This window comes from Diceros bicornis, chromosome 10, assembly GCF_020826845.1.
Source record: "Diceros bicornis minor isolate mBicDic1 chromosome 10, mDicBic1.mat.cur, whole genome shotgun sequence".
NCBI lineage: Eukaryota > Metazoa > Chordata > Mammalia > Perissodactyla > Rhinocerotidae > Diceros > Diceros bicornis.
In genome coordinates, this window is record NC_080749.1 from 27,783,258 (window position 1) to 27,808,312 (window position 25,055).

At 34.7% G+C, this 25,055-nt stretch overlaps 1 protein-coding gene across 1 annotated transcript in view; it reads left to right on the forward strand.

The window, feature by feature from the left end:
• KYNU (kynureninase) overlaps positions 1–25,055 on the forward strand; it is a 113,540-nt gene that overhangs the window by 49,051 nt on the left and 39,434 nt on the right. Inside the window, exons 5-8 of the mRNA XM_058548614.1 lie at positions 578–639; positions 2,210–2,281; positions 3,490–3,564; positions 6,138–6,284. Of these exons, the coding sequence (XP_058404597.1) occupies positions 578–639; positions 2,210–2,281; positions 3,490–3,564; positions 6,138–6,284 (356 nt within the window). The remainder of the gene's footprint in view (positions 1–577; positions 640–2,209; positions 2,282–3,489; positions 3,565–6,137; positions 6,285–25,055) is intronic.

A 25,055-nucleotide genomic window follows, 5' to 3' on the forward strand; every position in this document is an offset into this window, starting at 1 on the left:
AGTGTGTATGAATAAAGCCCAGAGCTCTTTAGCTCTTTGTATTTTGCTTCCTACCTCTTTTGTCTTATAAACTATTATATTTTTCACTGTAATAACAGTGAATTATGTTTGGCAAAAAGGCCTTCCTTTATTAAAGCTACATTTTAATTTGACACTAGAAACAACCCCCCAGCTTTAAAAATGTGATTGGCCTTCATTTCTTTTTAGATTCCTTTCGGAGATACACTTACCACAAAAATGTGCTCTGTGGGAATTTGACAAACTAGCTGATAATGGGATAAATCATTTTTAGTTTACAGGAAAAAGGAAATGCTTCATTATTCTGCTGTTCTGCTGTTATTATTTACTGTATCAAAAAGGAAATATACTTTTTAGCTAGCTATGTGCATGTGAGTCCAGATATCATTTGATAAAATGAGTCAAGTGGGAAAACTTCCATTTCTTTGTGATGACACATCAAATATGCCCTTATCTCTAAAAACATTAAGGATGAAGGAGTGAAGCCTCCCTACTTTGTTTTTCCATGTATCTTTAGAACTGATAGAAAAATCTAAATTATGATATATTTATTTTGCAGGAGCCAATGAGAAAGAAATAGCCCTAATGAATGGTTTGAGTGTGAATTTACATCTTCTACTGGTAAGTTTCTTTTCCCACCAATGTTTAGTATACACTCATTTACAGAATCTGACATTTTTCTATCTTTAATTCATGAGCATCTGGTGGTTTACTTATTTAAAAATAAGTTGTGAGATTATTTTCACTTTTACCAGGAAATGCTGGACCATAATGGAATGGCTTCTTCATAATCCTGGAAGAGTTGACTCTGGCAAGGAGCTTTAGAAAAATGAATAGCTCTTATCTCACAATGTAAGGAATAAGAGTCACAGTGGGTGAAAAGCAAAAGTGCTTGCAAGGGCGCAAAACAATGATGTACAAACGCTAGCAAACACTAAATTTTTCAGAAAAACAGTTTTTCCATACGCCAGAATTTAGCAGGGTAGGATTACGGATCAGTATTTTTTGTAGCTTAATTTTTGGGGGGTAGGTTAAAAAAATTAGAAAAATAAAACTAAATTGGAGAAAAAGGATCTAGTATCTCAAGGAGTTATTGTGTTTAAAGTGCTTCTTATATGCTAAGTACTTAATAAATATGTATATCTTAAAATCTCAAATATATTCTTGATTTGAATAATATGCCTATAGTAATTGCTTGATGCTTTAAAAAATTATTTCATTTTTAAGTGAGTTATTGAAAACATGTCTACAAGAACAAGATGCATAAGAAGATATTAATATTTTATTTTAATAAAATAGAGAAATGATTATTAAATATGCCTGAAGGAACATGTTTGTGGAGTATGTTAAGTAAGATGGTAAGCAGCATAGTTTTAAGTTCAGACACCGCTGAGTTTGACTCCCAGCTAAGTTACTTAATGCCTGTTTGACTTTGGAACACGGTTTTTTGCATTTCTAAATCTTAATTTTCTTCTTTGGAAAAATGAGGACAGTAATAGCTACCTCATAGGTATGCATGATTATAAAATGTGATAATATGTGAAAATTGCTCTAGCACCCTGACAAATGATCAACACCCAAATAACAGTAGTGATCATTTTCATTGTTATTATTGTCAGTCAGTATTTATTCTCCAGGAACTGTGTGGAGGAATGAAAAGGCCTCACTGAACAAATGAGCTACTTCCTCTAGAAAGTGCCTCCAGAAATGTTAAATGTTTCTTTAGGGATAATGTGCTTTTAGTTGGACCTCAAATGAAATTGAATAGAGTAATAAAGCAGTGGAAATATTATGTACTAGAAACCAAATCAGCAGTGCAAGATAAATCAATATGAATAAGACATACATAGAACATGATGTTTCAGGCTCACAATACAGAAATACCATTAAATGCATTTGGAAGATAATTTTTCAATAAAAATTGAAGTTTGAGAATTTGTTTTTATCAGATTCACATTTTCTCCTAAGTTTGCATTTCCATTGATAATTGTCATGAGCCAATATCTTCTTCCTCTTTATAGTGCATTGGAAACAAGGCTAATTGGAAAAGTTACCCTTGAAAGACATCAAAATGTTTAATTAATGAATGCCTTTAAAATGCTGGAGATTACAAAATGAAAATGTGGTGTAAAATGAACAAATGTATCAATTGTGCATTAATACTTTTCTCAATAAATCCATTTCATTGCAGTTATCGTTTTTTAAGCCTACGCCAAAACGATATAAAATTCTTCTAGAAGCCAAAGCCTTCCCTTCAGATCATGTAAGGATTCTTCAAATTATGTTTGTATTCTTTATACTCTTCCTAGAGGAGCATATCATTTGCCTGACTTGAATGTTTATTCACTAGTTCCTTCCAAGCAACTTGACAATAAAAAGATCTGACAAATGTTTTTGATTTAGGCATTTTTTAATAGATTGTAGCTTTGTTTCTTTTGTTCAAGTAAAACATGTGTTAAGGGAGGAAAGGACTGAATAGGAACATTGATTTATTAGTCTTTTTAAAGACATTGAGCAAATCGCTGGTCTAAATCAAGTGCAGTTATGAATGCTTTATTAATTCTTGTTGCTGTTTTATTTTACAAAATCAAATCGATACATACCTCAGTGCTTAACCCTTTAGCTACATAGAATAGGAATATAAACTTTTATTTGTCCATTTGTTTTCATAGCATGCTAGCATAATTATTGGTGCTTGATTATTGAAAGAAATATTGATTAAAGATTAAAATATTCCTTGTGGTTCCCCCCAAAATCTTGCTATTTTATCAACAGTTTGGTTGATAAGAAATCTGATAGTTCTAGACACAGACACAAATAAAAATATATTGCTATTTCAGTTTTAGTGTTAAAGAAACTTGATTTGTGTCTTTATGTTATCACCGTTAACTATTCTAGACCACATCTTATAATTTTAAGCCATTTAATTATGTACAAATTAATAGCCATTACCTTACTGAAAAGGATAAAAACCCTAATATCTTTAAAAAATTCAGGGTCTTCATAATTGCTTGTCCCCATTCATATGTTATACTCTCAAAGCAGGGAAGTTTTTGATGTCCTTTCCTTTTACTAGCTTACTCTTTCTAAAGTAAGCCACATCTATATCCTATATTCAAGCATATCAAACCCACACTACTCACTTCGGTTATTTCGTAAACTCTGGTTTTGACTTAGATTAGGTGATTTAATATCTTATTCTAAAAATCTCTTGTAACTCCCTAAAGTCTAGATGACCCCTGTGCTTCCATTTATCTCACTATTTAGTGTTTCGAAGAATGTTCAGATTCCTGTGTGTAAATTATATTAAACAGTTCTTCTCTGATGTATTCTGTTTAGTCACTTTTAACTTTGACTTTGGATTTAATATAATAGTATGTTTTTATTGTTATTTTATTATTTCTTTTCTGAGTTATTTCACTGTATTTCTGTGCATTGGACTTGATTTAATAAATCGTCTTTCTTTTCCAGTATGCTGTTGAATCACAGCTTCAACTTCACGGTCTTAACGTTGAGGAAAGTATGCGGATTATAAAGCCAAGAGAGGTATATGAGAAAGAGAAATACATATACATCATGCTTCTGTTTAGTATTGATTTTTTTCTTCATTTTCCTCAAAAGTTTATTGTCTTCATTACTTTAATGGAACGTTCAAGAAAGTATAAAAGACCTATGCTTCTGTTACTGTTAGGTCATTTTGCTTGAAATGGAGAACTAACTCAGAAGTGTATTTATTTTCATTTTGCAAAGGATAGTCATATTACAAGCAAACTATTTTTCTATTAATACCACTGGAATATGCCATATTCTTCAATGGGATGAGAGGGGATGGCAAATTGCATATATTATTTTTAATTTCAAATGCCATTACCTGTGAGTGCCATTAAGATTATGTTAAAGACTAGTGATATTTGTTGAAATTGAATGATGCCTATCTTTTATGTCTCCTCTTAATTGAAGTATCAAATATTTTCCTTTATGCTTGGATTGGGGTGTAGAAAGGGACACTATACAGCAGGAAAAGCTTGGGCTTTGCAGCCTGGCTGATATACCCCAGAAAAATCCCAGACTCACCAATTTACTGGATAAGGGACTTTGGGAAGGTTACTTTATCTCTCTGAGATTCCTTCATATTAAACAGGTAACAAAGGAAATACCTAATCAGGCTGGACCATATGTTCAAGATCTAAAATAGTGTGCACTTTACATTAATAAAGATACAAGGCTAAGTTATACAGACTTTGACATATAAACCCTGCAGCTTGTGTAATATGGCACCAAGAAATCCACACAGAATAAATTTTAGGTTTCGCAAATGATGCTCCCAGGCCATTAAACCAATGTTTGAACAATTATTTATTTTAACCCAGAATACTTTAAGAAATTAAAATCTACTCCATTCACTTCTGTTTGCCAATATGCAGTAAATTAATGGAATAGAAAGTTCTCACATCTGTGAGAGGGTATTGGTTTCATAGGTCATATATAAATTGCTAATCTCTAGCAACAATGAATATAGCCACTAATATGTCACAAGTTTTAATTTTAAAAGTGATGTGTTGGGCCAGCCACAGTGGTCTAGTGGTTAAGTTCAGCACACTCTGCTTCCGCCGCCCAGGTTCAGTTCCCAGACACAGACCTACACCACTCATCTGTCAATGGCCATGCTGTGGCAGCGGCCCACATACAAAAAGAGAAAGATTGGCAACAGATGTTAGTTCAGGGCAAATCTTCCTCAACAAAAGAAAAAAAAAAAAGTGACAAGTGTTGTGGAGCCTCATGAGTTAATCATAATCTTGTGCGCAATCTTTAGGATTACTAGATTAGAGCCAGTCAACATGAGAGAGGACCACAATCTGTCATTAAGGAATATATTTCTTATTTGAGCAATACTGATTCTTTAAAGAAATAAATTAAGCATTAGTATATGTAGTACCTTCCTTACTCTTTTTTTGAAACTATAGTGAATAAACCGTATTAGATTCCTCTAAGAAAAAAGAGCTTTGGATTACCATGTTATTAATTTTACTCAGAATTTTTCTTGGAATTACTGAAATCCTTCTCCTTGTATATAAGTTACACATCACTTAATTCAAAGATTTCAATATCAATACCGTTTTAATAGCTTCCCACTTTGTAAACAAGTTCCAGGCTTCTAGTAGAAACTAGAGTATGTATTGCATTTGTGATATATATAATATGCCTAACATGGGACATAGTAATTGGCAAATAGCAAGAACTACCAAAAATTAAAAATGACTGGAGGAAAATTTATAAATATGTCAATGAGCTTCCTCCAAATATTAATGCAGTTAATGATGCTTTGACCTCAAAATCATATCATATTTAGCACTAGAGAAAATTCATGAAGATTTCATAAATAGGTAAGAATTATTAGAGTACAGACAGATACTTTGTATTTAGCTGATTTCTTTTTTGCTCAAGTTGTTTGCAAAACCAAATCTAAATTCATTCACAATTTTCGTGAAGTAACCAATCATTAGTATTAGGTGGGGAGATGTAGAGAAAAGTAACCTTAATAATTGAGTTTCATTGATATTTTTCTTCATGTTTGGGTCGTGATCTTTAGATTGGCATGGAGAATATTTTACTCTTAAGTTAGTAGAAGATGTTAGTTGGGTTATACTCAGATGAAAGACATATAAGTGTTTTTTTCCTGCAAGAAGTTACATGGTATTAGATTGATAAGTGAAGTACTACTTTGTAAGAAATTTCTCTTGCCATTTAATATTTCGTGGACTTCTTGTACTTTCTGGTATTTTATTGGATGGGAGTAAAGAAGAAACAATTTATAGATATGCAAATAGTACAGATTAATCAAAAAACTGAAGAATAAATCAAATAAGTAGGGTTTTGCAAAGGCTTACACTTTATAATCCTCTTTTTACCATTTTATTATCATTTCTTAATAATAACAAAAAGCATGCCCAAATGCTGCTCTCTTCACAGATTTTTGAAGATCATTAATTTAAAAAAAATTTATCTTGGATTTTTCTTGTGGTAGGAAAGAGCTCATGGTGAATTTCAGTTTGGGAAATATGAAGTGATAAATTTATTATTGTGGATATGACGTAACTTGTGCCTAACTTTGACTTTAGGGGGAAGAAACCTTGAGAATAGAAGATATCCTTGAAGTCATTGAGAAGGAAGGAGACTCGATTGCAGTCATTCTATTCAGTGGGCTGCATTTTTATACTGGACAGCTCTTTAATATACCTGCCATCACCAAAGCTGGCCAGGCAAAGGTATGCTCATTGTTTTCTCCTTCCAGCCTCACCCCAAACATCAGTCTACTGAAGAGTGTTTTAACTGCGCCTCTAGTGAAATACCTTTGTGTCTGCATAAAAGTTTTTGAACAGCTAAAAACAGTCAGCTTTAAATTAAGAAAAAAAAAATCTATACTCTTTTTTGCTTCAGGCATCTCTATTTAAACTTCTTTTTGTCACTTTTTCTGTGGTCTCACCTCCTTACTAGCATCTGCTCTCCCAGTTTTGCCTCTAGTCAGCAGGACCGATGAGCTTCCTGCAGGTGACGTGATTGGTACTGAGCTACTCAGTCGGAAGGAAGCAGACGGAATACTTAGGATAGTAAGGGCACATTAGGACTGTTAGAAACTCAACTCTGGTACTTCGTCATACTGTAACTCATTCTAAATATAATTCAGTTCTCACTTAACCCTAAGTACCCTAAGAAAAAGGAGAGATGCAGAATAAAAGTTTATCAGTAGATCGAGTTTTACAGTTTATTTTAGGGAAGCCATTTTGTTCCTAAGAATCTTGAGAAATTGTTATATTGCCTATATGCGTGGTTTTCCCTACATATTACTAAATCACACTTAAATTGTTTACTATTTTGAAATTGTGTCTCTTTACATATAAGCATTTATAAAAAAGTGTTTTTAGTATTTGTTTGCCTGAAAAAAGAAATCAGAGGAAGAACATTCAACGGTCACAATCTGTTTAAAATTCTTAAATAACAGTTCTATTTGATTCAGCAATCAAGTCATGTATTTAAAAAGGTGACAATCGAATTTTATTCTGAACATTAATAAGTTATGGGATTAATATATGTGTGAGGTCTAGTTAATATATTCAATTATTGAAGCTAATGAATGGAACTAATGAAGAGAAATTTAACACCATTATCAGCAGTCTCTAGGAATTTCCAACCACGACTTCCAACTGGTTTGATGGATAACAGTGAAAGTGGTGCATTACAAAAGATATAAAGATAATGTCTTCTTAATTTAGGTATTAAATGTTAAGCACCAAAATAAAGGAAGGCCAATTAAAAAAATCATATTTTAAAATGTTATACAAGTAATCAGCAGTCCCAGGTCCCTTTGGTATACATGCATGTCTCATTAACCATCATAGAAATGAGGCAGGAAGATAGAGAAGAAAGACCATAAGTTTTGGAATCACACAGTTTGAGGTTCAAATCTTGGCTAGGTCATTTCATTGTTTATATGACTTCAGGCAATTTACTTGACTTTTCTGAGTTTCTATTTTCAAAAGTGTTAATTTGGGATAACAAGACCCACTTCATAAATTCAGTGTTTAGAATGAAGAGTTTGCACAGATTCTGCTGCTAAGTGATGGTTGCCTCCCATTTCTACTGTCTTCAACAAGCATGAAGTTATGGAAAGTGGCTCAGATATATGTTTTATTTTTATTTCCCATTAAAAAACAAAATAAATTTATTTACTTAGGTGTTATATACAATTCTCACTCTTAACTACTTTGGTTGCTGAAACGATTCTCTCAGTATTTTGCAGGCTTTTTTTCACTTGAAAAAAGTACCTACCAAGTGAAATTCTCATTGAACTTTCAGTCAAATAAAGGAAAGTAGGAATGAGCAGTTTCATCGAAATGTAACTGCACAGAAGTGATGGATATTATGGGAGTGAAATGGTGATATAACAGACTTCAATTTATCCATTATCAAAATTATTCTAACAAACATTTCTACTCTTGCTAGACAGTTCCTCCCATTCTCAGTGGAGGTTGAGAAAGTTCTTTAAAATGTAGACTCACATAGCCCTCTTGAGTGGTCTATGAAAAAATAAAGCTGAGGAGAGAAGCAGAGACAAAATTAAAGATGTCAATCAAGAAAGAGTTAGGAAAACCTAGGGGGAAAAAAGGAAAGAAAAAAGGGGGGAAAGAGCCACTGTTAAGAAAGGCTAAGTGAGATAAAAAAGGGGAAAGTTTCCAGAAACCAAGTACAGTAGGAACCAAAAATGTTGTTGGGATGGAACAATGAAAGTTAGCAAGAGTAGATTTTGAAGTAGAAACTTCAAAATCATGTGAAAGGGAAGTAGGGACACGAATTTTGAAAAATATATTAAATAAAGAAATGCATATATGCCAAAAAGAGCATAAGTCATAAGTAAGTGGCTTGATGAGTTATATTGAACCCTTATAACCATCACTCACATCAAGAAACTTCTAGAACATTTATAACACTCAGAATCCTCAATTGTGCCCGCTCCCAAATACTGCCTGTTACCTCCCCTCTAAAAGTACCACTCTCCGGACTTCTAATCATATATATTAGTTTTGTCCATCTTTGAACTTTATGTGAATGGATTAATATATTTTCTTTGTGTCTTGCTTATTTGCTCACTATTGTGTTTGCGACATTCATCCAGGTTGTATTTAGCAGTAGTTTCATTTGTTTTTCTTTTCATTTCAATATATTATTAGAGTGTATGAAATAGATCACAATTTATTTTTCTCCATTCTAGTCAGGATAGATATTGGATTTTATTTCCATTTGAGGGCTATTACAATAAATAATACTCTGAACATTCTTACAAATTTTTTTGAGTGATCATTCATACCCATTTTTGTTAAGTATATACCTAGAACTGGAATTCTTGGATCATAAGTTAGTAGTGTATGTTCAATTCTAAACAACAATGCCAACTTTCCAAAGATTTGTATCAATTTGGCATATACGCCCACCAGCATGTTAGAAAGTTTCTGTTGCTCTACATCCTCGCCAATAGCCTCTCCGACTAGTTTGTAGTGCTAAGGCATTGTAGTTTTAATTTGCGCTTCCCTGGCTATTGATGAGGTTGAGGATCTTTCTCATGTGTATTAGCCTTCTGAATATCTTCTTTTATGAAATGCTTGTTCACGTGTCTTGCCCAATTTTCCCTTTGCTTTGCTGTCTTTTGTTATTTGGTGTAGGTGGTATAGAAATTGATTTTGAAGGAGAGAGAAATACAAAATTTCTAGTGATCATCTAAGAGGAAAAATAAATTAATTAATAAAAGAACAATTGATAGCATGGCTTTAATTCACATAATGAATTTAAGATACCAAGGCTTTTCTTAATTGAGGAGAAGGCTTGAGATGGTGACAAGTTGGGGGAGGCTGAGGAAAATTAAACATAAGGTCAGGTTAGAGGACCATATTATAAGGCCAGCTTATGAAAAGAGACATCAGTACGCAGATACATTTTCCTTTTTTGTCTCTGAAGCCATCTAATTTATTTTATAGTATTGGCCAATCCCTCATTTTGGAGCTCTGCCTTACTTCCATACGTCTATACTTTTCATATTCTATTACTTGTTTCTACTAATCATTTCTCCTTTTCTACACCCACTGAATGTTCCCCACTGTCCTTTGAGTTACTATCCCCTGAGATTTTAACCACTGCCGTGATTTAGCTCTCACTGCCAAGTGAAAGCGACAGGCTACTCCCACACTCGAAAATCATTATTTATGCCCATCTGCCTATTACACCTGGAAGTTCTACATGCACCTTGAGATCAGTACACTCCAGATTTCTCTCCCCCCAAAATGACCCTACTGTGTCATGCCACCATCCTTCTAGACCTTTAGACTCAACTCTGATACTTCCCTGTTCTTTCCTTCTTCAACCAATTACTTCTTAATTCCACCCTCTTAGGGTGAGTCTTTCCTTTAATATGCCTAAATCACTTATGAAGATTTTTAGCTATAAGAAAAAAAATCCCACTGAAAAATTAGGGATTTCTTTTTCTCACCATGGAAGACTTGAGGCAGGAGGCTGCTGGGATGCATCCAGCAGCAGAGTAACGTCTGAGTGGCATCTCCAGAGCACTCTCAGATTTTTCTCAGTCTTCTCACATTATGGTCACAAGTAAGAAGACATTTGTCCCAAATCCAGACATCATAATTCTATTTAAGGCAGAGAGAAGGAAGAAGGGAGAAATAGCAGTGTATCTTCATCCATCCCTTTCATCTGAAGTGCAAAATCTTTCTCAGAAAAGCCTAGCAGATTCCTGCTTACAACTCATTGCCTTCTGAAGTGGCAGCTTCAAAAGAGCGTGAGTAAAGAAATTTTTAGCCTTTATGGCCCTATAGTAGAGAGAAGCTAAGAAGAAGGGGTTGGGAAGGGGTCTGGGTTAACTAACCACAGTACTTCTTACATCTCCCAATTACACCCCCATGGAGCATCATTATTTCTAATCTGTTTTCCTCTTCCATTCCTCCTTAATTTTTTTCTTTTTTTCTTGCTTCCTTCCTTTCTTTTTTTTCTTCCTTCCTTTTTCACTTTTCATTTTCTTTTTCACCTCATTTCACAAAAGCATTTGAAAGCGATTTATGGGAAATTAATTAAGCAACATAATGAAATGTAAAGAGAGAGAAATAAAGAGAAACTCTCTGGATCATCTGGAGAAATGAATAAACTACCTACAAATTATAATTTCTCAACTTGGATTATGATAAAAAATAGGTAACAAATAGAAATTATTTTCAATGGAAACTCTCGGTGTGTTAGGTAGACTAGGTCCTGGTAACAAATAAATAGAGCCATAAATGCCTACACTGTGATAGATGTTTATTTCTCGCTCGTGCAGCAGCCAGGGATCAGCTTTCTCTCAAGCAGTGATTTGAGTTTCCAGTGATTCTGGGTTGTGTCCTATGGCTTTCATACCTTAGAGCCTATGTCTGGATTCAGCCTAAGGAATGGGATAAAAGGGCACACTAACTTCTTAAAAGCATTAGCTTAGCAATGGCAAAATTTATTTCCACTTATATTCCATTAACAAACACACGGCCATTTCTGGCAAATGAAGTATAGTTGTATGCTCAAGAACAGCTATTAGTTTTGCCACACCTGCAACTCAGGTATTTTGTGTTGCTGATGGAGTAGGACACTTATTCTGAGATGCAGTGTAACATTTGCATTAATAAAATGTTTAGATAGTGGAGACAGAGTCAGACCTGGTGTTGAACCCATGTCTCTCCATTAGTTTCTAGCATAGTATGACTGGCTTAATTTGCTTACCAGTGTGAGTTCATTTCTCCATTTAACAAATGGTGAAGGTAATAGTGCCTACTTCATAGGTTTGTTCTAAGGAGAGTTAAACAAGATACTATTCCTAAAACACTTAGTATTTAGTGCATGGTAAGTACTCAGTAAATGTTACCAATTATTAATATATAAAAAAAAGACACATTGGAATATCCAAACTACCAGAAAAAGAAATAATGGGTCCTTAGAAAGTGAAATATTCAGAATTTTAAGCTAAAGACTCTCACTGGACACTTCCCCGCTAGACTATAAAATAAAACAATAATCTAAGCAGCATGGTTAGGACTCAAGAGACTAGACTGAAATTTTAAAAGGTTGGGTCATGGACTAATAAAAATTTTAATAATCTTATTCCTGAAAAAACTCAGTGCCAACTGCTTATACTCCACCTCCTCTGTCCAATGCCACATAAAACAGCCTACAGCACACTGGGACTCATGGTGCCTGGCAGACAGTGGGTGCCAAAAAATATTTGTTGAATGAGTGAATGATTGATTCTCTTATTTGTCACATCTTTTACACTATGTTATTATACCTATATGGATGCTGGAATGTTAGTTTTCTTTTATCATACTGAAAATCAAAACGCAAATGATGACTAAAAACAAGACTAAATTTTGCAAACCTTCACTTTGTTTTGTTAGCTTCTATCTTGTCAAGAGGCCATCTCTACTGGTATGAGTACAAACATCTCTTAGACCCAACCATAAGCTGCCTAAATTATTAATAAATAATAATCACAATCATAGCCCAATTTGAAGGAAAAAAATGAATTAATTCTGGATCCAGAATAATGTAAGACAAAAGCAGAAATATGAATAAAGATATCCTTATTAAAAAAAAAGACATATTGTACTTTTAACATCATTTAGTAAAATCTAAGGTGTCTAAACAACACTCACATGTAAATGGTCACCTCACCAAACCATCCGTTCATCTTCAGGGAAGGCCTAAATTCTTGTTAAACACAATTTTGAGACTCTTGTAGTAGATAAATAAATGAGCAAACCTCGAAATTCTACAGAAAGCTTGGCTGAGATGCTTCTAGTATTGAGATTGGGTGTCAACTGTCATGGACTATTACAATAGAATAGTATCAATAATACTTGAGTGGGATAGCAGGATTTGAGCAATGAATCAGCCAGGAAAAATTAGTACCAAATACTTTTGTGTATAACTATGATATAAATTAACATGTTATATGAAATTATTATGCATAAAAAATTAATCTTTTCCAAAAAGGTTTAATATTGGAATGTTCAATATTAAGTAATCCTTACTAGAAATTGTAGTGAGTATAGCCATTCTTCTGTTAAAGTCACTGCCGGTTCGCCCAACAGGATCTTATGATTCATGCATAAGATGAACCTTGTCTCTATATTTTCTAAAGTAAAGTGACATGTATTTGGATCTTGCATTCATTCTCCCTATCAGTGAACATTTCAGGAGTAAATTATAATAATGGAGTTCCAAATAGGAACACCTAATTTAGCCTGGAGCGTCAGGGTGACCTTCGTAGAGAAGATGAAACCTGAGACAATCCTAGAATTATCAGTAGGAGTTAATCAGGTAAAATCCCCTCCAGGGAACTGGCAGTGTTGTGGGGCCATTCTAGACAGTTAAAAAAAAATTGACAGGATTGCAAGGAAGCATATATTTCCGTATAATTTGATTGTATAAAAAATGATATAATTTGATAGCTAGAAAATGTATGACAAGAAATGAATCTACCAGGAAGGCAAAAGCCGAGTAAAGAAGGGCCCACTAAGCCACATTATACATCTTGAACTTCTCCTTGAAGATCTATGGAGAGCCATTAAAAGCTTTTAGACAGCAAAGGAACTGGATTTTGTTTTAATTTTAAAAAGAAATTTCCTGCCTATAGGAATGGGTAGCAATAGGATAAGAGTGGGCAAAAGTAAGGAGGCAATTGCAGTCTCTAGGCAAGAATTTAAAAACTCTCTATCATGATACTGTTCAAAAGACGGGGCTACCAGAGAAGGATCTATTTCCGACTACATGAAATATAGTCTTTGGGAATAATGGAGGATTGTCGTATTCAGAAACATACAGTAAACTATCTGTAGTCTTAAATTCATCCAGGTAGGAGCCTGGAGTCAACAAGTCAAAATATGTTGGTGAAGATTAATGCCCAAGAATCTAAAAATTTTGAGCTGTCTCTAAGAAGTTTTCGTCAGATATTTTATTTAAGCTTTTCATTAAATAGACCATGTGAGAAAGACTGATTAATTCTCTATAGAAGAGGAATTTAGACTCAAGATGTTTTAGGATTACGGATCTGGGAAAAGCAAGCCTCCCAGTTGTCAGTCAGAATCATTGCTTCTGCAACCACTATCATCAAAGCCATGGTGGATAACTACTTCTCATCTAGCCTCATCTAAACCCAAGTCCCCCTAAGTGATATATTACAGTTAGAAGTTTTTGTTTTTGTTTGATAGATGATATGCCTTTTATAAAATATGTTGTCTAAGACCTAGGCTATTTTCTCCAATATTCCATTTTTCATGCCACTTGACTAACCAAAGAAAGGCTGATTTAAGTCTTTGTTAAGCTGAAAAATGAAAGGGTTCCAACACAAAATGTACACAGCAGTTCTAATTTATTTACTAACCAATATAAGAATGGAAAGGGAAGGTTGTGTCTCATGGCAATGAAAGTGGAATTTCAGAAGATCCTTGAGCAGAAAAAACATCCCCAATAAAATGTAAGAGATTTCTCTTAATGTCCTTCTTCTTGATCTCCTTTTTAAATCAGTGAAATTATTTATGCAAATAAGATTAGGGATATCAAAGTTTAGTTCAGTTGAAGAGAAAATGTTCATTTTTGTATTAAATAATCTATCTTAAATAAGGTCATGAGCAAAGAAGATACTATCAGATCATCTATAAAAACTAGCTTCCAGGGAAGAAATTTGAGTGATGTCTTCAAGAAGTATCCTATAGACTTCTTTGCTATATTATCAAGTTCAGTATGTAAGTAAATTTAAAAATATAAGCAAATTTGGTTGAGAAATTAACCATTTAGATTGACATAGTAATGACTAGAAAAATTCTTACGGAAGAGTGTACTTTCATTTCACATCTAAAGTGTGAGAATCCTTACCAGTATAAGTATCATTACCCTGTGATGGATAAATTAAGTAGTTGCTTTAATTCCACTTTATAACAGGACAGGTAGATAAAAATAGGTAAGTAGAGGTTAAAAGTCACCATGCATCTGAAGAGCTCATTGTTGGGAAAGTTGTGATTAAGCGCATGTATCTCTTATTTGATCTCCTGCCTCATGTTTCTCCCACATGATGACCATCACTCTTCTACCATTTGTGGAATAGAGTCCAAATCACTTCAGCCTTTTATAATTTTGCATATACCTAAATTATCAATATCCTTTTTTCCTCTGCTCTCTTTCACATAACTTATGGTTCAGCTAAAGTAAATGCTTCATATGTTTCCTGTCCAGATGTCATACTTTCTCCCTCCATGCCTTTACTCTTAGCTTTCCTTCTTCCTAGAATTCCCACATGTGAAGATTCTGTTCTTCTATCCCAGCTCAACCACTACTTGCTTCACAGGTTACAACTTGTCCTAGAGATTTGCTTGTTTAGCCCTCTTTGTATACGCAAACATGGCATATTTGAAATTTTTTAATCACATACCAACAATGGAAGATCAAGAGATTTTATATAAAAGCTCCTAGTTTCAAATACCTTCTAAAAAATTAGAAGTTTGGCAACACTGGACCATCATTTCTATAGAATAACAATAGGCAAGACTGAATAACAGCTCTGCCCGTGAAATGGGACTTGAGCTCTTCATCACAACTCCCATCTCTACCTGTTGACCCTGGCACTGAAGCAGAGTGACAGCTGGCATATATATTTATTCTTACCTTTCAGTATTCTTACAATAAAGGGTAGAGTGAAGTATTTCTTACAGGCCCAACTCATATATTTCTTGACTAACTCCTATAGAAACATGAGTGTGCAATCCTTGACCTTCATCATCAAAATTCTCTTGCTCCTCTGTGCCAGGCTAAATCTATCTTCCTGTGTTTTGCCACAGCATGATGGCAAATGTTTTATTGGTCACCTTTCACACTACACGCTCTCTTGTAATTATTTCTATGCCTATCTTAACTCTCAAATTTAGGAAGTTTATGTCAGTAGAGTGTTCAATGACAGATTGAGGGTGGACCCCACAAACTCCCCAGACTCATGCTAGTGCTTTGCACATAGTCACTGCTCTTTAAACATGTACCTGTCTGGCCAGCGAATGGAGAAGTGTGTGTCCATCAGCAAGAGTAGTTCAGGCTATTTTGGATCAGGCTATTAAGGGTCACATACGTATTGCATAAAAAGCACAACTGTGCTCTGATTTAAATAGAATCAGAAAATTCTGAGGAATTGTTATAATGGTTAATTACTCTAAAAGTCAAAATACTTTTTGTAAATTTTGAGTTCTTTTTCATATTCCATTTCTATGCTTTGACACACTTAGGACATGCAGACTGCTCCATTAAGTCATTAAATACTAAATGAACTAAATTAAGCTTGAAAAATTACCTTCAACTCTTTTTCCCATCTTGGGTATCTGAAATAAATCAAACAAACTGTATTTTGTATGAGGTTCTTCCCAGCTGAAGAAAAACTCCAGAAGAGAACAGTGCTACTCAATTTGTTTTATTTTTCCTCTTCAGTTTTGTACTTACTTCTGACAATAAATAGAGAAGACAGTCACTGTTTTTTCTGGTAAAAGAAATAGCTGAAATTTGCTCTTGAAAGCACAGTCTTTGTTAGATAGTAAGATGTTTTCACCTGCAATTTACACAATGCTTTAGGGTCTCAAGATCTTTTGGTTTTCCTTTCACCCAAATCCTTTACTCTTTCTATGTAGCTGTTAGCTCTGTCTCACCCCTTCTTAACTGGCACATGCCCCTTAAATTGCATTAGCAAAATGCTCCTATGCTTCCCACCTCCTATTTCTCATCTCTGGATTTGCTTGTCTCATCAATATCTACTTTAAGAAAGCTGGGCTAAAAGGATGAATCCAGTGTCTGCAGTAGTGCTCTGTACCAGGTGAATAATAATTGGTACAGTTGATGGCCTACTGTGCCTCAAGCACTGGATGTGTATTAGCTCCAATCCTCCCAGGAACCCTAACAGTAAGCTGTTACCTTGGCTCTGTTGAAGAAACTGAATCTGAGAGAGATTAAGCAGTTGCCCAAGATAATTTAGCCAGCCAGTGAAGGCTAGAGTTGGAGTCTAGATCTGGGTGATACCTCACCTCTCTTTCCACTATATTGTCTTCTTTTATCTATGTAAACTAATTGTGTAAGGGCAAAGAGGACTCAACATTTAGAAAAGTCAAAGAAAATATCTCATTAGGAGAAACCCCAAGACACTGACCCCTCCATAGCTCCTTTCGGTGGGTCTCTCAGACAGTTGCTCCATTGTCAATAGCTCCCACCAATGACGGCCCCATTGTCACTCCTGTTAGCAGCTCCTCAGAGACTTTAGAGGTGTTTACAGGAGCTTTCCCTCTAATGAAAAGAGCTTGTAAACCCCTGTATGAACTGGGAAACTAATCCACATGACACTGAGGAAAATTTCAGCAGGATGTCCACTGAACTCTCTAATGGTAGCTGAATTGCATAGTACTCTCAAGAAATTTCATTGTTTTATAGATATATTGACCCCTCACTTCATGTCAGACACTGGGATTTAAAAGAGAGAGAGAGAATAGAGATTAAGAAAAACCTCATTGTCTCTGTCTTTAAATAACTCAGAGTCAGATGGGGCATAGAAACATATAAATAGAAAATTGCTTTAGACTGTGTTAAGTCCTTGATAAAGGTAAGAACAAATTCTACAAAAGTGTCTTAGAAAAAAATAGCCAACCTATCATCACAACAAGTAGAGTTATGCGTGCTTCGATTCATTTTACCTTAAGATTGGGCCAAAACCACATATTGTAAATTGGCTCTAGGGGAACAGTCAGATAGTATAGGAGATACATTCCCACTCAAATTCAGAAGCCATCATTTCCTCCAGGCATCTAATTCTCATAACTAGGGAACATAACTATCGTCCCAGATTCTTGTTACCAGTATTCCTTATGGGCTACCTGGCTAGCTATGTAGATTGCATTGCTAGAACAGTTCTAGAACTCAAACAAAGAGTCACTTGGGTTACATATTAATTTCAAAAAACATAAAAGTTCCCTTTCTTATGACATAAGTAGAGACCAGGAAGGCATCCAAAAATGCACTACGTTGGCCATCTTGAACACTTGAGTAGAGTTTTACCACGCATTCAGGAATCCAGGGTTTCCACCCAAAGGCAGGCTCCTTAGCTTGCTTGTGTCCATCCCCTTCTACAACATCTCATCCCCTTGTAGCTTTACTTTTCCAACAGGACACGTTCTTCATATTTTCCTTTATGGTACCTATAGCAATGAGCTACTATACTTTTTGAAAATATGAAAGTGTGGCTTGATGTAAGTGGGTAATAAAATCCTAATACTGTATTACTCTAATTTGTGTAAATTGACAAATAAGTGAATATTTCAGAATGAGTTCCATTTTCGCTTACCCTTGAATCCAAACCAGAGTTTTAAAATCACCAAGTTCATTCTGATTTCAAGTTAGAGGTACTTATTTTTAATTTAATTAATTACTTGATTTCTGTGCATATCCTTTCCCAGGAAAGATTCTTTCCTGATTAAAAACTCTCCCTTATTGGATTTCTTGTCTTTTTTAAAAATTAAACTCTCTGGAAACTCTGAAGTATAGTTATGGCATGATCCCTAGCATCAGCCCACACAAAAGGCATAGAACAATAATTCACTTTATCAGGGCTGATTCTCTCCTCTGTACACACATATTGGCATAAATACCGTCAATCAATGGCTCTAGAAAAATTGGGGGGGTTTTTCTTAATCAACTTGTCACGTAGGGTAAGGATTATATGCGATATCGTCCTTCTCTGTACACTTGCATCTTAAAATAATATTTTGATGAAAGATACATTTGAAATTATTAGATCTTAATCTTAGAGTAATTTATCCTATGGTCCACGGTAAAATCTTGCCTACTCTCTCAGTGTTCCCTGTTTCTGCCCCTATTTGCTGCTGAACATCAATATGAGCATTTAGAATTGATTGTCAGGTGGCTAACTTCCTGGATGGAATTTGCATGTATTTCTTTTTTTTTTTTTGCAGTGCATATGCTGATTATTCATTTCTTCTGGTCTCATATATTATCTATAAGAGCCTCAGGACTAAAATAATTTTGAGTAGCACCTGGTTCTGCCCTACAGAAAGTTTTAAGCTTTGATTCTAGTTGCTATGCTTCTTGATTTCTAAAAAGATTCCCTGCAGCTCCACTTGGAAGAGTGTATCTTGTCCCTTTTTACTTGTGTGTTTAGTCTCATTTTGTATTGTTTTATGTTTTGATAGTGAGGAACTGCCATTCTCATCAAACTATTGGTATAAATAAGTGAAGGCTTAACATACTACTTAAAAAAAATAGTAGATAGCTGTATTAATTTTTGGAAGGAAATTGTGATACAAACAACTCATGGACTTTAAGTACAGAGTGTACATAATATAAGAAATAATGCTTAGTTCCTGCTTATAACCACAAAGTTGCATGAAAAGAAAAAAAAAAGTGAGAAGGATATTTGAAGACCATAATAAATTTAGGCTGGATGAAAAGAAAGACTTTCAGAATACATACAAATTTACTCTGAAATGAGATATTTACCGAGATGATAGAGGCCTCTCTTATGGAGATTTTTACTGGGTATTATTTTTTTTAAACTTAGCATCCATGTATCCTTTTGAATCATAGCACTGGAATGAATTTTGGAAAGTTAAGTGAATCAAGACTGTGGCAAGAAAGCTACCAGCTTTCGTCTTCCTTCTCTTCGTTCCCACCATCCCCCAGTGCCATTTGGCAACTCCCTAATTATGAACTTCCCTGGGAAATCCTAAGATCAAACTAGCCAACCTGTTATTATTAATCCACCATTTGTTCATAGCATCTATATAGAGTTCACACATACACACACACACTCCTATAACTTTCTTTTTTTGTTGACTTCCCTCAAATTTTCCCATCAGTTTTTCTTTCCAAGGGAATATTGTCCAAATTTATAGCCCTGTAGTTTCTCAGTTGTTTCCTATGACTTTTATATCAAATCAGGAATGATTAATTCAGAATACTTAAAGACCTGATGGGTATAGTGCGGAAGCTGTAGTTCCCATAAACAGCCACAAGAAGTTCACACTCCCATGACTAGTACCCATTACTAGCCTTGAAGGGACTTATAGGCACCTGAAGTTTACCCACCATGATGCTAGTCCCACTGCCAAGGACATCCACTGGAGTCTGGACTTGCATTGAGCAGGGAACGTGCAGAGGCTGGTATATATGAACAGCCGCAGGCTAGCTGACAAGCACCCCTTGCAGGTACCTCCTGGGGACCATGGGGCCTGCAACCATGGTGGTTACTCAAGTGGTTCAAGACAAAGGCTATTTACCTACCTTAAGTATTTTATTATTTTAACAATTATGTGAGCATACCAATGCATACCAGCTGACTTCAGCTCTGTGTATAGCCACAAATATCTTATCTTACATAATTACCATTTTTTACACCAAATCTGCTACTTATTGATGGCCTTCATAATTTATAGGATTTTTTTGGTGAAGAAGGAACAAACTAATAATATCAGTCCAAAGTCAATCTGTTACAGAATGAATCAATAAAGTTATCAGGACTTTAATGCTACTAGGAAAAAAATTAAGCAGTATTATTCCATATTTCATTTTAATAAATAGACAAATAGTAAATCAAATTTGAGAGATAGTGAGTTAGCTCTTCACCTGGAAATTTCAGCACAGGCTCTGTGTAGAATATTATTCCACTAGTTAGAAAAACTTTTAGTATTGTGCTAGTGAAGATGACAAGGACAAAATCACAAGATATTCTTGGTTTTATTGAGAGGGATTTTGAACATATCTTAACTATCATTAATTTTCCAAGAAATTTTGTTTTAAAAGATGCTCAGTCTGAATGAATAGCTTATGCAATAAAATTACAACAGAAACAAAGGACCTCAAATAATATTCTTTTGAAATTTAACATCAGTTTAGAGAATATATATTGACAGTTATATGACTTTATTATTTGTCCGTTCATTTACTTATTTATTCAACAATTATTTGAGTTCATATTGTGTAATACTACGATTGGAAAATTGCTACAGGAGATCTATGCAAACAGGGCTGTAAGATGAGAGAGAAGAGAGGGTTTGGCAAAGGAATCTTCCCATAGAAGTTATCTTGTGATCAAGCTTTGAGCTACACAGCAAATGAGGAAGGAAAGAATACCCCAGAGGCAGAGAAAGGTTTATGCAAATAGAGAGAGGCAGGTTTGGGCACCTGACACAGGAAAGCTTGAAAGGACTAGATCATAAAGGTCTGTAAAATTCATACCAAGGAAAACTAGCTACATCCTGAAGTTAACAGGGGGTTCTTTGAAGGGACACAGGGACTCTTATAATCAAATGTGTGATTTACAAAGCTCATTGGAGGAAGGCCAGCTGGAAGGATTCCGAATGGTTAGAAGACTACTGCAGTAGTTTGGGGATTGACTATAAAGCCAGGTGATGTGGATGAACACCTCTGTGCTTGTATGTGGTTGTATCAATGAGTGTGACCTCTTGTGGGTAATTTTAATAAAAATCTGTCAACAAATATTTGACTTTTATTTTAAAAAATGCGTAAAATAGGCGCTCAAGCGTGGACTTTATGGTTCCACCTAGTTATATCATTTTACCTACTCTTAGAGGTAAAGTAATGAAAACATTAATTGGATGGCCGTACAGAAGTTTGGGACAACTACTAGTATTTTCTTTATTTTTAAAATGCTGCCATCTAGTGAAACTTTTGTAAAATCATTTTGTGGTGATCCCATTCAAGTTTGTATCTTCAGGTCCTTTACTCAAAACAGTTACTTTTTAATAATTTATATTTTTTGCCATCGATGGGGAAAGAACTGTACATGCATTAAAACATATTGTAGGAGCCGCAAGTGATTTTTTTACGTGGTGCCACAGATGTGACCACAGGGCTTTTAATAATGGGATATGGTAGGTGAAGCTTCATGGTTTCTTCGTTGTGCCATTGTTTATAAATAATTGATAATAAAATAGAAGTGCTGTCTTTTCTATTCCTCGAGTTTTCTAAGAAAAGTTGAATTGTAAAAACATATCTATGAAAAATTGAGTTGTAAAAATTGCTTCATAAAAAAAAATCGCTTTAATTAAAAATGTTGGTAAGAAAAAAGATTTCAAATTCAGAACTTTTTTTCCCCAAATGGAATTTCAGTATAAAATGTGTATCTTAAAATATAAACAAACAAATGTGTGTGTGTGTGTTTGTATCTATTGAACCTAAACATTAGTTTTCAAATTCAGGTTTTGATAACCTCTAAATTTTGATAGAGATTAATTTTATGTCTTTCTGTCGCTCCCAAAACTTATGTTAGCATGGAGCATCTGTTGTATTTTTATGACATGTATTAATTATTTTGTGTGTGTGTGAGAAACAAAGCACAAATACCCCTCTCAAAACAAAATCAGTTATATAATGCCAGTAAGAATTTATTCTTTTATGAGATGCAAGTTCTGGCCACTTTATAATGAGTAAGGTTTCTAATTAGTTGACTCTTCAATATATTGAGTTTTCTTTATGGAAACTATTGCTATGGGGTAGGGGTTAGCAAATTTCTTTTGTAATGGGCGAAACAGTAAATATTTTATACTTTGTCAGGCATATGATCTCTGTTGTAAGTACTCAATTCTGCTTGCAAAAGCAGCCATAGACAATATTTAAACGAATGAGACTGGTGGTGTTTAAATATAAATTTTATGAAAAGCAGGTTATAGTTTGCATCCCTCTGTTCTAGGGAAAGTCCCTATAATGGTAGTTTGGGATTATCTATTCTTAAGAGGTGTTAGAACAATCTAAAATTGGTCCCTCTGCAATTATTTACTTCAAAAACTTCAATCGATAAATGTGTTTCTTCAAAGTTGCAAGAAATCTAAAGTTTTGAGAATGTAATTATTGTATGTGCACTTAGTAAGCTAACAATAGAACTCAGAGGTAAAACATTTTTGCTTGTTTTTTTTTTGTGAGGAAGATCAGCCCTGAGCTAACATCCATGTCAATCCTCCTCTTTTTGCTGAGGAAGACTGGCCCTGGGCTAACATCTGTGCCTATCTTCCTCCACTTTATATGGGACGCTGCCACAGCATGGCCTGACAAGTGGTACGTCGGTGCGCAACTGGGATCCGAACCCAGGCCGCCAGCAGCAGAGTGCACGCACTTAACCACTACGGCACGGGCTGGCCCCCGTGGTAAAACATTTTTGAGAAGTGAACTATCACCCCCATTTAATGATCACTTTTTTTCTTTTTTAATTCATTTTCATGCACAAAGTTGTCTCAATGTGGAATGAATCACTAGATTCTATAAGTAAAACATTTAACATTTTGATATGCAGAAAGCTAAATGGTTTTAATGGTAAGCCATTAAATTAGAAAGTTACTAGTGGGTACAATTTCGGATAATATAAATTCACTGCTCGAGGTTGTCCTTCTGGGAACTTAGTGGAAGAAAAGGCTTAGTTTCTAAAACACTGAATTCTATTAGGCAGACATACAAAACACTTGAAACCATACAAGTAAATGACTAAGAATAGAGTTAGAGTTAGATAGTAAGAGGTTGTTAGGGTTTCAAGTCAATGTATAGGGAGAACACAGTGCAGAGTCAAAAACAACATCATTTTCATGGGTCATCTTTTGTCAGCTGATCTAGGCAGGAGTTGGTCGCAGGGATCCTGCTGATCTCAGCTGAGCTCACTCATGCACCTCTGACCAACTAAGGGGGAGGTGGGGAGAGCGGCTGATCCAGGCTGAACTCAGGTGAGGTTGACTCTGATCCACAGTTCTTTCATCTTCCATGTGGGCCAGCAGGCCAAGCAAATCCTTCTCACAGAGATGGCAGAGGGCAAGAGAGAGCAAGCGTAATCATTCAACTGCTTTGGAGACTCTGCTTGTATTACATGTGCTAACATTCATTGGTCAAAATAAGTCACCTGGCTGATCCCAGTGTCAGAGAATTGCACCCTGCCCCACAGTGGGAGGAACTGAAAAGTTACATGGCAAAAGACATGGATATACAAGGCACGAAGAATTGCAACCGTTAAGGCAATTTACCACAGCATGTATATACTTAAATTGATTAAATTAACCCCCCACATAATGTGGGGTTAAGTGATAAACTGAAAACTTGTATTAACTTGTTCAGGTTAGTAGGAGACACTAAAGCAGTGGTTCTCAAACTTTTTAGTAATGCAAACCTTTTACATGCTTAAAAATTATTGAGGACCTCGAAGAGTTTTTGATATTGTGTTTATATCTCTCTATGTTTACTATATTTGTAATTAAAATAGAATTTTAAAATGTGTTTATTTTAGGATAATAATAACAAACTCATTTTAGAATAACAATAACAAATCCATTACATAGTAACATAAATAATGTATTGATAGGAAACAAAACTATATTTTCTAAAAAAAAAAAGTATGTTTTATATTTGGCAATTCTCTTTACTGTTTGGCTTAATAGAAGACAGCTGGTTTTTTATATCTGTCACATTCAATCTCTTGTTTTTTTTTTCTTGATGAAACATGAAGAAAATTGATCTTCATACAGATATGTAGTCGGAAAAAGCAGAAGTAGTTTAATAGCCTTTTCAATTAATTGTGAATATTCTTTGATACTGCACTGGAATTTGATGAGTGAGAACTTCTTGGAATCTGTGGTATAGAATATGAAAGCAAATCACTGAACTTTCTGTGCTTTGTTAGATTAAAATCCATTGGTTAATTTTGCATTTTGAATAGATTATTCCTGCATGATACATAACATCAAGCATTGGTCATTTGGAAAATATTGGATCACTGAGTTAGGCATATTTTCCAAATATTTACATATTTTGTTATATATTTTTTAAAAAATTATACATACTTCTTAAACTCTTCGGAAGTGTCTTTAAATACTGGAGAGTAGTCATACTCATAGAAGTGGATACAATTTTTCCAAAATTCTAATTTCCCTCGGAAACTAGTTTTTTCACTGGCAACAAACGCTATGAGTTGTTTTCCTTGAATTGACAGACTCACATCTTTCATTTTCAAAAGAACGTCTGTCAGATACATGAGTATGAATTACTATTGTTTGTCTACCTGTTGCTCTTTCATCCAAATGGTTCATGAAGTAAAAGTGGCTAGTTCGGTTTGCAACTCAAATAATTGCATAAGTGAATTACTTTGTGACAACCATCCTACTTCAGAATGTGGTCAAATGTTTTATGCATATTTCCCACATTAAGCCTTAAAAATATGAGAATTAAAGTATTAAGATTTAATACAAACATCATTTTTACAGCTTTGTCGCGAAGATTTTTATCTTTTTTATTATCTTTTTTTTGTCCCTGCTGCAACTGAAGGGCCTTCACGTACAATGACTGCTGGTACAGTTTGATGCCACTGCCTTGATGTATGCTAAGTTGCCATCAGTTTACGCATTGCTGCTTTTGCATTATCAGTGCAAATG